Below are 14,425 nucleotides of genomic sequence, written 5' to 3'. Positions count from 1 at the left end.
TTTTGTACCTCCTCTGTCTTCTCGGTAGTCCCAGCAGCAGCTTCCTGCTCCGGTGGAGGATCTCTCTCTCCCCCTGTCTGTCAGTCAGCATCACCAGCCCGGACTCCGCCGACTTTCATTTACAACCACAGGCTCCAATTTCACGTCTCACCTTTAACTGAATGTGGGCCAACTAGTTCCTACCACAGGTATCAGGTGTGAGCCCACCTAACCACACCACCATTCACACGTTAGGTTGAAACAAACCTGTGGTGCCATGTAAGCTATAACTTACAAACATACATTCATTTGATAACTTTACTTACTGAACAGATTCAGATTATTAGCACAAAATATTGTTAAAAAAAATAAGTTAATTACATATGAAGTAATTAAAATTAGCCCCACACTGGCCCGCTGCAACTTTGAAGTGATACATCAATCACAAATTATAATCCAATAATATGTTCTTTATTATGAATTGCACTATTCTGCATGATGAATACTTTTAGTTTTGGTACCTTAATTATATTATGATCCAAATACTTTGGTACTACTTGAGTTAAGTTTTGAATAAGGGACTTTTTACATGTTTTTTTTTTTTTACTTTTAGATTTTTAAATTGTGTAATTTATATAATTGGTGTTTCAAAGAGAAAATAACACTGTTTTTGTGAAAAGATTGTGTTTTAATTGATAAGTACATTTACTTAAGCGCTGTACTTGAGTACAGTTTTGAGGTACTTGTACTTGATTACGATGAGTATTTTAATTTTGTGCGACTTTATACTTTTACTTCAAATATTCCACAGTCACAACTACATTTATCTGTCACCTGTAGTCACTGGGCAGATTAAATCAACATGCGATCATCTTATATGATGCATTGTTATAGATTCAACTATTTTACAGTATAACACAGTTTAAATTAGCTCCACCTCAACCTGCGACAACTTTAAAATGCTGCATGCCAATCCATCAACAAAAAAAAAAAACAAGAGTATAAGATATAAAATAAGCTCTGAAAGGATCCATTCTGCATGATTAGTTCTGTTACTGTTAATACTTTTGTACTTTTACCTAAGTATAATATTGACTGCAGGACCTTAAGTGCATTATTGTCATATGAAAGTAATTTTTGGTAATTTAAGTATACACTGATGCTAATAAAGTTTTACATTGAAATTGGTGGTGAGTCTTTCAAAGAGTAACCACAAGGTGCTTTCAATAGCTGCTCTGGAGCTTTCAATCACAGTACATTATCCTCATCAGATGTATTGTAGATGTTCAAATTTCAATTTTTTCTGAGCACTAGAAGGACTTCTGAGCTACACTGGCTTGAAAGCGTAGGTTCACAGTTTATTGTTGACCTTAGAAACAGCAGTTGAGTCCATTTAGTAGCTTTTCTGCTGATAAAGATCATGAGATATGACGGCCAGCTGTTTTCTCTGCCGCTGCTCCCAAAGTCAAGTCTGAACTTTGAACCACAGGAAGTAACATTGTTTTTATAAAAACGTTACTGTTTTTCTATTGGTTGTTATCTGTTGCCTTCACTGACTGAAGTTTATTAAGCTGATTCATTTTCTTTCCTGTTTTCATCCAATGCACCGAGTAGCAAACAGAGCTTAATAACTCACACAGGGAAAGAGTACATAGCAGTGTACATTTTAGTGTGTATAGTAGTTTTATTACTCCAAGTTTTGGGATTACAGTGGTAGTCTTTAGGGAACTTTCAGTTTCAACAAGCCTTTCTCTGAGACAACATGAAAAACCAAAACATCGAAAACATCTTCTATACAGAGAGACAAATATATGCTCAACGCAAATGGGCTGTGGTGTTCTTTTAATTAATCCAAACCCATGTTTGAGAGCCAACTGTCCACAGCGTGATTTTCCCTCCCTCCAATGAACAAGCTCGACTGCCAAAATCAATGCACTGTATTGAGATATTCTGTTGTTGTCGGACCAGAATCAGCACCATGTTAGCCAAGGACAAATTATTTAATGTTGATTTGTCAAAATTAAGCAATTTAGGCACTTATCAAGAAATTGGCAAAGGTTACGAGGAAAATGCTACTGAAAGAAATTCAACAAGCAAAATACTTTTCGCTTTATGCTTAACAGTCAACGAAAGATCTACTGACAGAACATTTCTTGTTAACGTCACATTCTAGGCTAACCTTACAGAATATTCAACTAAAATCTAAATAGTCCGACGAGGCCTCACACACTGAGCATTAAGTGATATTACACAGCACTGAGAAGATACAGGTGCTTGGTTTGCTTTGCATATGAACTATGCCATGAACACCGCTGCTTGTGCTGCTGTCCAGCTCAGACAGAACGACAGATACCGGGTCTGTCCATGTGCCTCTGTGAACCACAGTCATACGTACCTGCAGGGTCCCGGGAAGGTTTATAACACGCTAATCTATGAGGGACAAACATTTAAAAGTGCTTTACATTAAGGTACCTTCAATACATTCACCTCTACATTATGAAGTCTTCTATAATACCACAGGTAACAGGTGAGCTGCAGTTGATGAGTATTCCTTTGGCAAAAGTAACATTTGCTTTTAGCAAAAGACGTGGAGTGTGTCAGAGGAGTGTGGGGCTTGAGGAGGAAGAGTTCTTTCTCAAATGAACGTTAACAAGCTAATTGTCTCATACAGAGGAGCCACTCTGTAAAAAATGTTTAATGTTATTAACATTTAGGGAAATAAAAGTTTGTTTTCCAGCAAGGTGAGAAGATTGATGCCTCTCTCATAGCCCTAATGTGAAGCTACAGCCAGCAGCTGATTAGCTTAGCTTAGCATTGAGGCTGGAAAAGGGGAAAACAGATGGCCTGGCTCAGTTTTTGTACAGATTAAACAAAGGAGACATGATGTTTTAATGTGAGCTTTAGAGATGCTGGATGTTGAATTTTGTTACTTTTGATCAGAGCCAAGCTAGCTGTTTGCAAACAGCCGGTTAGCTTTAGCTTAGCAATAAAGACTGGAAACAGAGGGAAACGGCTAGCATAGCTCTGTCCAAAGGTAAAAAAAAAAACCCAACAAAAATGTTATTTGTGTAAGCTGTACATCATCTAGAGTGTAAAACATGACAAATTGTGGTTTCTGAGGGGTGTTATGTGCCAAATTATTTCCTTTCAACCCCCTCTAAAACCACAATTTGGCATTTTTATACATTTTCAGTTTTTTTGTACAGATCAATGATATCACATGATAATCAGCAAGCTTTAGAGATGCTGGTAGGCGAATTTTGTTACTTTTGATCAGAGCCAAGATAGCTATTTGCAAGCAGCCGGTTAGCTTTAGCTTAGCATAAAGACTTGAAACAGAGGTAAAAAGCTAGCATTGCTCTGTCCGAAGGAGTGCGCTTCAGAGATGGTGGTAGGTGGATTCTGTTACATTTGGAGAAAACTGGGCTAGCTGTTTCCCCCTGATTCCAGTCTTTATGCTAAACTAAGCTAACTTGCTGCTGGCTCTACATATTAAGGACAAACATTAGAGTGATATTAATCTTCTCATTTCACTTGGCAAGGAAACAACACAACATATTTCCCAAAAGTCTGTACTACTATCTATATATTAGTTCATTTTGTGCTATGAAAGATTTTCTAAAAAGCATATTTTTTTAGTTTATTTTCTAATTACATGTCTCACTTTGGGGCAAAACTCTTCAAACCTCAAGCCAATTTACCGGCAGGAGAAAGTAAAGAAGAGAAGGGGTTAGGGAGAGTGAAAATCACAACTAAGAGCAGTGTGTAATCTTCTAACAGTGCCAGGTTATTATTCAGAATCGCATTCACACAGTATTCAGTCTATTGCACATTAGACTTCTTCATTGAGTGCAGAGAGCCAAAGATCTGGGGTCATTTACTTTTTCCTCCTTCAGGGTTAAGACGATGACTCAACAACAGTCTCTGAAGTTGAGAATCCAAAATTTCCTCGTCACGGTTGGAAAATAAGACGACCATCAAGTCTTCTACTTCATTACAAGGCAACTGCTCTTGTTTTTTAAATATATTCTTGATTAAATGTGCTGTGCCTCACCAAGTCAAAAAAAAAAAAAAAAACGATGGCAGAGGGTGACACCTGGGCACTCGTACAGGATGTTAAAGGTTAGAAGTAATTGTTTAGTAATTAGTTATTTTTTTTCTCAAAAGTCTATAAAACATCAGCAGGATTTTCTTTCTTTTAAAAAGCTGAGTAAATAAAATTTCTCTCGGCAGCTTTGCCTCGAGACATTTTTACATAAATAGAAAATAAAAAAAAAACACGCAAAAGATTAAATAATCAGACAAATGCAACAGCAGAAAGCAGGAGTTTAAATTAAGATGGCAGGATAGAAGAAGTGTGCAGGGGGAAAGTAGGGAGGAGGGGGTTAAAAGCTGTTGGCGGGAGGGAACGGGAGGAGAGGGGGGAGCTGTCCTCAGTGTTTCAGTCTCTTAGGTGCTGCTAGTAAGGGCCTTTAGTGTGTCCAAAGATCCCGATGGGGAAGTGTTTGACGTGTGAGGACCACTGTGCCGCCAGCTGGAAAAACTTGACATCGTTCCACTCGACGCCATCAATCAGTACTGCAGAGGAGGAAAACAAACATTACTGTACAGCTACACTTTTATTACTGGAGTTAATGATGCTGCTATCCTGAATGACCCCGTGTCCAGTCGTGGAAAGCAGCTAAGTACTTGGACTTTGAGTATATATGTATATATATACTTCTACTCCACTACAGTTCAGAGGCAAATATTGTACTTGTACTTACTCCACTATATTTAATGATAACTTTAATAACGAGTTACTTTCCAGATTCTGATTAATAATACAAAATGTAATCAACAAATAAGTTATGATATGATTATTATATGGCAATACTTATATAGCAAGACTTTATTGATCCAAGGGGAAATTCACAAGCTACTAACTACTACTACTAACTGTCAGGAAAGCTGAAAAACATCCGAGATCCCTCTGGGGAAGTGTGTGCTGTTGCGGGGGGTGACATGTCAGGGCAGGAGTGCAGAAAAGTACCTCTCAGCATGGTCTGCTGTTGCTTGGCAGTGCAGATGAGCCGGCTGATGCCCTCGATCACTTGACTCTTCGACTCCACCTCCTTGTCTTTGCTCTTTTTTGGCAGGAACATGACTGGCAAAGGGGAGGAACAGAGATGCACGCTGTGAGTAAATGAGGGATTCAGAATCTTTTTGCTCTCTGAGGATTCAATGACTTTTGGCCTTTTGGTGCTTCTTTTGATACTGTAGAAGACTGGATTTGATCAGATCACACCCTGTCACACTTTTCTCCACAAATCCAGAGAATGATGCATGCATGAGTCCCCTTGTACAACACAGGTATACAGCTCACCCTTCTTATTCTTCTCCTTTGTTACCACAGTCATGGACATGGTGGGCTGGGGGCTCGGCTCTGCTCCCCCCAGTGGCAGCCGGCTGACCTGCAGCGAGCGGAAATTGCACTTGAGCGTGTTTTTGGAGGAGGAGTCCCGCTTCTCCATGTCTTTCTTCCTTTCTGTCGGAGCCACCCAGTAGTCGACCTGAAGCCCCATCAGTTCCGCCTGACCTACAGAACTACAGAAAACAGTCAGGTGGAAATCCATGAAAACTGTTTTAAATGGAAAAACTCTCACGTTGGAGTTCAAGTGGTTAAAGCTGGGAATATGAGATGTAGATAGCCTTATAATTTAAAGCAGTAACTGAAATGTTACAATTACATAAATTAGAAAATACTTTTAACCTTACTTACTTACTTACTGTCAACATTTGCCTTTTTTCTGCGAGTTATGTTAGAAAATTGACACCTCACTCATGTCTGCATGGCAAATACGAAGCTACCACCAGCAGTTGGTTAGCTTAGCTTAGGAAAGACTGGAGAGGTAGGTCCAGGTAACTGTGTCATCACTGTGAGCTCAACAGCTGCAGTTTTTTCTTGTTTTTTTTTTTCACATCTGGACAGAGCCAGGCCGCTGTTGCCCCCTGTTTCCTGTCTTTATGCTAAGCTAAGCTAACCAGCTGCTGGCAGTGGCTTTATATTTGCCACACAGACATGAGAGTGGTATCAACCTTAACATCTAACTCCCTGCAAGAAAGCCTGTTATGTGTTGTGTCACTATTTCTTTAAAGCCAAATAAAATGAAGAATATGTTTTATATGTATGCTAATTTCTCATATCAACAACATAACATAAGAAACCTTTTTTACCTGGAAGAAAAATATAATATCATGACTTTTCTTAGTATTTATGTCACTTACTTACTACACCTGCATAGAAAATGTATGAAAGAAAAGGAATTTACAGAAAGGTCAAATGTTTTGGTCCATTTTGCAGACACCATACATCACATCGTACCTGTAAGCACAGAAGCTGGTGTGGACAGAGGGAGAGGAGGGTGGGGTGGGCGACGCTTCTTTCAGTGCAGGTGATACTTGTGGAGGAGTGGAGGAGAGCAGCGAGGAGCCCAGAGGTGCTGCATCATCAGAGTCTCCTGAGGGAGGAAGCAGTCAATCATTCATTTCCAAAAGATACCTGTATGCAATGTGGTGGAGCAATGCTTTTGTTCAGCGCCGCCAATGTGCAAAGGTGTCTGGTGCAACTTTGACATGCTTTGGTGCAGGTTAGCATGCAAACTGAGCAAAAAACATGTATCTCTTTTAAATTTTAAACAGACTTATTGCTTGCCTGACGTTGCAGATGTTTGCTCCACGATGCCGACCTTCACCATCTGCAGAATTAAAAACAGACGAGAACGGATTATTACTTGTAAAATAAAAACACTTAAAAGACACTGACAACAGAAGACAAAGAAGGGCAAATCTGGAGTCAAAGAGGCCACTTACCCCAATGAAAGGGATGAATTTCTGACATGAGTCCTCATCAGGGCTGTGGAGAAGCAGCAGGGGCCAAAAAAAAAAAAAGTTCAGGTAAAAAGATGGCAAAAAATTAATCAGGATGTCATGATTTAAAGGGAGGAAATTATGCACAGATGGAAAAAACTAAATTAATCTAAAGGGACTAACTCCTACAAGCATTTCCAAAAACTGACTGTGAAAGGATTTAACAATTTAGAGACGTGACATCTACAGTTAGTAACAATGAGATTTAATAATTATTTTCTTGCAAATGTTGATTTTTGATTTCCGATGTTTCACATCTGGAAATACTATGCAAATTATGCAAAGAATCAACCGAGCATGCTTCACTTGCTGCTGGGCTTCAAACTTCCACTAAAACAGATTCAGTTCCGAACTGCAGGCCCCTTAAAGTAGCTGGAGAAGTAGAGAGCGAAACATGCAAGCTATCGGCTAATTCAGGACCTCCGGCAAAGCCGTCTAGCTGTTGCAGAGACAGACTGGATCCATCAAACCAAAGTCAGAAGGGCATTCAGGAGGCAGCAAGTCCATCAGGGGAACAACTAGTCACAAGGAAATGGATGAGAAGGAAGAGCACCAACCTACATCCAAAACTTCTCCAGGTTCCATGCACTACCTGCGAGCGATAGTGCATGACTACACGAACTATTTTTCCGGTCGCTGCCAGGAAAATAGCCTGAATGGTTCTAGTTCTACGTTCTCTAAATGTAAAGGCGTTTGATGATGTGAGAGGTTGTTGCTCTTGCCTTGAAGAAACCTGCCATCGCCCCCCCAGGGAAGAAACAGAGAGACTACAGAGGAGGGGAGAGAAGGAGAGAAGACAGTCCGCAGTGGGTCACAGTTTGCATATCAAGGCCACGTTTTGTTTTCTGTTGCTGGAATCAGTTTGAGAGCAGCCAGAGAGAGAAAGCCAGATGTCTGCCTGGTATGTGAGTGATTCATGTTCATCTCGCCTTGCAGGGATGGATTATGAGAGAACACATGGCTTCTGCCTGATGTGTTTCATCCATATATTGGCTTACATATGTGATGTATTGGTTAAAAGATGCACATGCACATCATCAATCCATGTAGATGGATGCAGAACTACTGTGTGGACATAATGCATGCACTTTTCAGATACACCTCGACTCTAGTTCTGCATCTAATCTTTTTAATGTTTGTATTGTTGTAGATTACAGGATGTATTATAATGTTACCATTACAGTGTGCATTTATGTATAATACATTTTTTTGTAATTGTTGTTAATGACAATTTGTGTCATTCTATCATGTTTTATTCCTTTTTATGCTTTAAGGTACTTTTTAATATTGTTTTTGAAGCTATATATATTAATTTGTGTTATTATTGTTGGTGATATCAGCACAACCAAGTAGCAACCTCTGGGGCTGAAAAATGAAGCCAACATTGAAGTGCCAAAGACTGCAGTTCCTTGAATGGCCACTTGAATGTGTCAACAGTCAATCCCCATAGACCCCCATATTAAAATGCCAACTTTACAGTACAAATAAACTCGTTTACAGCCTAGTGCAATAAACAGTTTTGATCTCTATTGCTAACTGTACAAGGGATTCATTCTTGTATAACGCACTCGTTTAAATTATATTAAGGCTTAAAGTTCTGCATAATTATGGGCATGGTTGCTGCGAGTGGCAGCTAGCCGCTAGGTTTCAGCAACCACGCTTCATTCGTCCACCTCAGTTCCACCCATGCTCCACCTCTTCTCTCTCAGACGTTTAGTGGAGTATAAACACTTTTTATTTTTGCACAGTTGGTTGCAACACTTTATTTACTCTATTTAACAGGTTCATCATTTTATGCATAATTTCATAAATCATTTCCTAAATATGACATTTTAAATGTCTTTTAACTCAATTTTCATTTTTTTTAAATGTGAAAACAAATGTGACACCTGTCAAGAAACAGACTCAGCTGTGACTTTAGTTCTATATAATCTATAGCATTAAAACATTTAAGTGAATTGCATATATTTAAAAAAAGATATTAATATAATTTGAAAACAGGCTCAGTAGCACTGATAACTCTCCAGTTGACATTTGATGGTGACATTAAACCAAACAAGTAACTGAAATGTTGATCCTGGTGGTTTAGGTTTGTGATTTAATTATAAAGTTTAAGTGTTAATTGCACGCCGACATTGTCTTTCTATTGACAGTGTGCAGGTTTTCTACTTCTAACGGGACAAATAACAGACAGACATGGATGGCCGGAAGCACATGGCGAAGATGGAGAGGAGACAGCAGGGAGGAAGAAACAGAAGAAAAAGCTTCAGAGGAGGGAAGACAGCTGATTTGGTCTCTTGCCACTTTATCAGCATCGTTTTATCCTTCAGCCATTTCTCTGATATCTTATCAATGAGAAATGTTTGGCGTAGGCATTAGTCAGAATTATCGAGGAAGTTCTTTCTTTAATTCCAGGTATACTAATATTTACATCAAGAGCACACAGATGTTGGAGACTAGAAAGTCTTCATTTATGCTGAAACACATAAATTTAGAAAATGTGCACTGAAGTTCTGCATGATGCACTTCAGGCAATTGTTAAAACATACAGAGCGTTCGATCGAGCAACTTATCAGAGCTCACTGCAACCCCTCGACTTGCTCGTGGACCTGCCTCTGCTTTTGGGACCAGTTGTTCACGAAAGGCTACTATGACACATAAATACTGAATAAAAAACAATCCTAAAACTGGGCTAGACATATGACGTGAGCCACACAGCATTACTGCTGAGAAAGGCTTTGTTCCACGGCTGCGTTTAGTTATTACTGCAGTTTCAAACGTCAGTGGGATTTTCTTTCTTCTAGAACAGAGCCAAGCGTCCTGGTTTCACTTCGGCTCTCTATTCCTTCAAGAGGCATACTTCTTCAAATCGAGAGTAGTTGTTCAGCTTTGCCAATTAAAGCTGCACCAGATAATTCTGCATTCGGCAGCTAAAAATACGCAGCAAAACATTCATTTACAGCCTAGAGACCACGTAACATGACATTAGCGTGGCCGCTCTGCTATCATTTCACACCGAAGGACACCAAACAGATGAGAGGCAGCTGATCTCACACTGATGTGCACATTTCTTTGATTTCTTTTCTGCAAACAGTTTGGATTTTCTCCCAAAATGTCACGTTCTTTGGCTGTGAAGCGACAACATGTGGAAACTGTGGTTATGGTGCCCCTAGCCACAATTTCATTTGGCCAAAAAGGGCAAAGCTAGAGTGTCTTGGTAGGAATAAAACTCTCCTCTTTATTGCATCTCTTGTGTCTTGCTTTCTAAATAAAAACATGGCCTGGTGCAGCTTTAATTAGTTCAAGAAAACCTCATACTGTGTCTGTGTGCTGCTGTGCGTCAGAACTCTGAGCCGTGGCCTGAATGGCAGAGTTAGATCTATTCCGAGAGGTTTAGAGCTCAAGCTGTTAATAGCAAAGAAAATAGAAAATAAAAATCTCAGAGGCAGTTAAAGTGGCAAGCTCCAGAAAAGGCTAAGAGGGTTCAAGGGGAAATGGCTCCAACACACAGAAAGCGCATGAGTCAACAAGCTACGTGAGAAACAAACTCAATCGACCACAATACCTTACTGCAAAATCAAAATGAAAGCTCTTTTTCCTTCAAAGAAAAACATACAACAAAAAGATAAAACATGTTATTCACACACACACACACACACACACAGTGATGGAAAGACAGTGATGTTTAGACCCTCATGTCAGACACTCCCACACAAACTCAAGATTAGTCAAACTTTTACCCCGATTTTTCAAAAGGGGGTTGAAAGCGTTTGAACAGAAACAGAACGTGCCACAATTTGTTGAGATAATTGATTAATCACTAGCCAACTATTCAAGAAACACCGGCCTGCAGAGGTGGAGAGCCCCTGCACTGCTAGACCCACCACTTAGGCGTCTCTTTCTGTGTTAAATGACATTTAAGTGACTTAATGTCGGCCAATGCACAGTGCACGCACGAAAAGCAAAATATATCATATTTTCATTTTATGTATTAAAAAGGCTAATGTGTTCCTAAGACAACAGTCTGAGTGTCTATTATATTACAGGGCTAACTGTTATGTGTTTGTGCTTTTATTCTCATGGACTCTGTGTGCATGGTTGCAAGATTTACGACTGCGTTTTATTTCTTGTGGAGACCGAAAGCAGTTGCTCCACATTTGCTTTCTGGTGCAGAGCGAGATGAAAAGACAGATGTCAGTCTCATGCGTGCATTAAAGGAAGCTATAGCCAGCAGCTGCTTAGTTTAGCTTACCTTAGCTTTGCATAAATACTGGAAATGGGGAAACAGCTGGCCTGTCTTTATCTTAAGATAGCAAGAGCTGTGCAGCAGCACCTCTAAATGTCACTAATTTACGTGTTCCTGGCATGATGGACAATGACTAATCTGACAGCTCGCCCAGTTTCCTTGTTCCTGTTCTGGCCTTGTTAATTTTTTGAATAGCCCTCATGTACTCTTGCTTATCTCCTCTTTTTGCTGACTTGTAATCACCATCATTGAGCTTGTTTCTCAGTTGCTACCAGTGAAAACTCTCTGAAAACTGTCTTCACATATTAGATGTTTTAGTGCTCTGCATAGCTGTGCCTGAATTTGTAACAAAAAAAAACTTGAAAGAATGTATGAAATGCATTTTTAAAAGCCAGCTAATGTATCACAGATTGTTCATAGAGCCGATTTTTCACAGAAGAGTTCAATCCCCTTTTGAAAAACTGCTGAAAGCTCTGCATTAGAAGCATTTGTTAGATGAAACCCTCAGACTTAACAAAATCCACACTTTTTAAGGGAAGCTCACAAAAAAACAGCTCAGTGTGACATTTTCTCAGCTCTGTATTAATCCCGAAAAGAGAAGAAAATACCTTTTCTGTTTGTAGGTGAGCATGGCCTCTGCGATGGGAAGCTGGTGAGCTCCATTAGCTCCCACCATGTACTGAGTCACCCTTGACACCACGTCTGGGCTCTCCTGGGCTGCACAAGACACACTATTAGTTCTCTGCTACTGACTGCAGACCTGCATGCATAGTCAGAAACATTCATTAAGAAGTTCTGTAAGTTAGGAGCAAAAATGACCAGTTTTCCCTAATTGCAGATGTTCTCTAAAGACTGCTGGCAACTATTTTTTAAAAAAAAGGTATTTAAACATAACAGCCCACCAACAACAGGCGCCTCTGGCTTGTGAAACAGGTCCCTCCAAGCAGCATCTTGGAACAAACTGTTGTATCGATAGTCAATAGTGCCAAGATATTTGGAGACAGGATGTGCACCTAAACCAGTCAAATATAAACAGTCAAAATCAGACAACAATCAGCTTTAAATGTGCAGTGTTAAATTATCATAGTACTGTAAACAAATAAGGCCAATGCTGAGAGGACTGGAAGCGTCGCTGTTCCTCCAGTGCAACATGATCCACAGTGTTTAGAGATACTGATAATGGCAGGTGGTGGAAAGAGTGGAAGACAGATGGAAAGATATTTTCCAACATCCTGTCTCATCATGAGAGGGAGTGGCAGCGCCTTTTATAGGAACCACCAGACTCCACCATTATCTTATCCATTTTCAGCAATTAGAGCACATATGTCAAAGTGATTCCATAAAGGGCCGTGTGGCTGCAGGTTTTCGTTCCAACCCAAGAGGAGCACACCAGGCCAACCAATCAACATCAAGGGATCCTTAGTTATCAGCTGAAGACTGAGATCAGCTGATTAATTGATTCCAGCCAGGTGTGCTCCTCCTTGGTTGGAACGAAAACCTGCAGCCACACGGCCCTTTATGGAATCACTTTGACATGCCTGAATTAGAGCATTTGGACAAACATAGCACCTTTAAATACTACAATAAAACAAGCTAAGAGAAGCATTAGGGCTAGGCTTTACTAACCTAGAGGGATGATGAGGAACCTCATGTAGCCAAGCCAGTCAGGGGTCTTATGGGAAAGGTGGTCGACAAAAAGCCTCAGAACAGCGCTGAGGTAGTGCTGCGCTCCCGCCACTGCAATCTTTATGGGAATAGGTGTCTGCGAGTTACAGTTGCAACTAGGGAAGAAAATAAATATACTGCTTACAGTTTCCTAATCGATACAATCATATTTGGTAAAGGGAAGTGGTGCTTCAGAAAGTCAGCGCGTGAGAGGCTGGCTTACAATCTCTGTATGCGGGAGACGATGGTGTTGAATGCAGCTTGGATGTCGGCCGTGGTGCAGGTGCAGACCACTGGTAGCTGGTGGTTTTGCAGCATATCTGAAAGATACTGGGAGGGGAGAGGAAGGCTTTATTGTGGAAAGCAGTTCGCTGCCATAAATGTAATGTTTAAATATTTTCTCACCAACTATCCTTTAACAACTGGAATAAGTAATGCTTTCCAAACAACCATTCAAGAGCCTGCATAACATTATACAAACTGTGATTACCCTCTGTCACTTTGGAGTAAAACTAAATCTCAAAACAACATGCAGAGTTGGAGCCATTTCACGCTTGTCCTCACCTGGCCCTGCCAGTCTGATGTATTGATGAGAATGATGCTGTCAGGGAGGTGGTTATCAGACACCAGGATGTGGTTTAGTTGGTCATACACCGTCTTTCGTGGGATCTAGGCGGACAAAAGAAGAACAGTAAAAATAAGAAGCCATATTTTTAACTGAGGCACCATGAAATATGTTTGAATCTTTAAGTGGCTCTTAAAGTCTTTAAAGTGACTGAGTTCTTCTGCCAGGGCTTAAGATGCATCTTTTAAACATCATGATTTGTAGAGAGGCCACACGTCTCTGCTATTTTATGCTGACAAAATCAACAACAAATCTGCATTAAGCGACACGTTGTGCTGCAGTTCTCTCCTCCTACCTGTAGGTGGCAGCGTGTGTCCAGGGACCGCTCGTTGTCCAGGCTGTTGGCCCTCTCATTCTGCGGCCTGCTGGGCTGGCGCTCCTTCAGTGACGTGCTCCTTCCTCGCCTCCCTGCCAACTTCGGTTCCTGCCTGAAAACGAGAACAGCAGAGGAAGAGCGATGGAGGACTGGAGTGTGATGTAATGCAGGAAGCAAAAACACTGATCTGCAGGCGACGACAGCTAATTCACTCTTTTCCCTTTTAAAAGACACTGTTCACGCCCTGCAGACGCATAGCAAAGTAGATCATTCTTGTTATTTCTACCTGTTGGACGAAATGATTAGGGACTCTGTCTTGGTCATTTTGCCACTTGGTGGCAGCCTCTCTAAAAATGTGTCCATGTTGTCCATCTCCAGCTCTGTGGTCGGGGTCACCGCCTCCGGCTGCTCCTGAGGGACAGCAAAAAGAGAGAAAAACAGTAACAGGGTTTGTGAGAAAGGCGCTGCCAGACAGCACGTCTGCATTCTTCTTTTAAAACAACACTTTTTAACACCTTAACTGTCTGCACTGTCCTTGAGGATTGTACTTGTTATCTATTATAATCTATCCTAACTGTGTCTACTTGGTTTTGATGGACACATGCAATTTAAAATGTGCAATTTCTACCCAGAGGGCTCGTTTTTCTGTGTTTTTCCTCAAGCTATTGTCTTACAATAATAAAGA

The 14,425-nt window shown here is 40.5% G+C and overlaps 1 protein-coding gene across 3 annotated transcripts in view; it reads right to left on the bottom strand.

Moving 5' to 3' along the window:
- Positions 1-3,043: 3,043 nt before the first annotated feature.
- pacs2 (phosphofurin acidic cluster sorting protein 2) overlaps positions 3,044-14,425 on the bottom strand; it is a 56,163-nt gene continuing 44,781 nt past the window's right edge. For 2 of the 3 annotated variants that reach the window (XM_041953215.1, XM_041953217.1), the window contains exons 12-25: positions 14,027-14,151; positions 13,720-13,852; positions 13,364-13,468; positions 13,023-13,129; positions 12,761-12,915; positions 12,037-12,147; positions 11,743-11,851; positions 10,454-10,486; positions 6,832-6,874; positions 6,674-6,716; positions 6,344-6,479; positions 5,345-5,565; positions 5,012-5,125; positions 3,044-4,557 (exon numbers count right to left, since the gene is read on the bottom strand). In XM_041953215.1, coding sequence (XP_041809149.1) covers positions 4,439-4,557; positions 5,012-5,125; positions 5,345-5,565; positions 6,344-6,479; positions 6,674-6,716; positions 6,832-6,874; positions 10,454-10,486; positions 11,743-11,851; positions 12,037-12,147; positions 12,761-12,915; positions 13,023-13,129; positions 13,364-13,468; positions 13,720-13,852; positions 14,027-14,151 — 1,554 coding nt within the window. In that variant the 3' untranslated portion in view covers positions 3,044-4,438. The remainder of the gene's footprint in view (positions 4,558-5,011; positions 5,126-5,344; positions 5,566-6,343; positions 6,480-6,673; positions 6,717-6,831; positions 6,875-10,453; positions 10,487-11,742; positions 11,852-12,036; positions 12,148-12,760; positions 12,916-13,022; positions 13,130-13,363; positions 13,469-13,719; positions 13,853-14,026; positions 14,152-14,425) is intronic. The other variant, XM_041953218.1, reaches the window with a different exon arrangement.

This window comes from Chelmon rostratus, chromosome 15 (assembly GCF_017976325.1).
Source record: "Chelmon rostratus isolate fCheRos1 chromosome 15, fCheRos1.pri, whole genome shotgun sequence".
NCBI classification, from domain to species: domain Eukaryota; kingdom Metazoa; phylum Chordata; class Actinopteri; order Chaetodontiformes; family Chaetodontidae; genus Chelmon; species Chelmon rostratus.
This window is presented reverse-complemented; position numbering and strand designations above follow the sequence as displayed.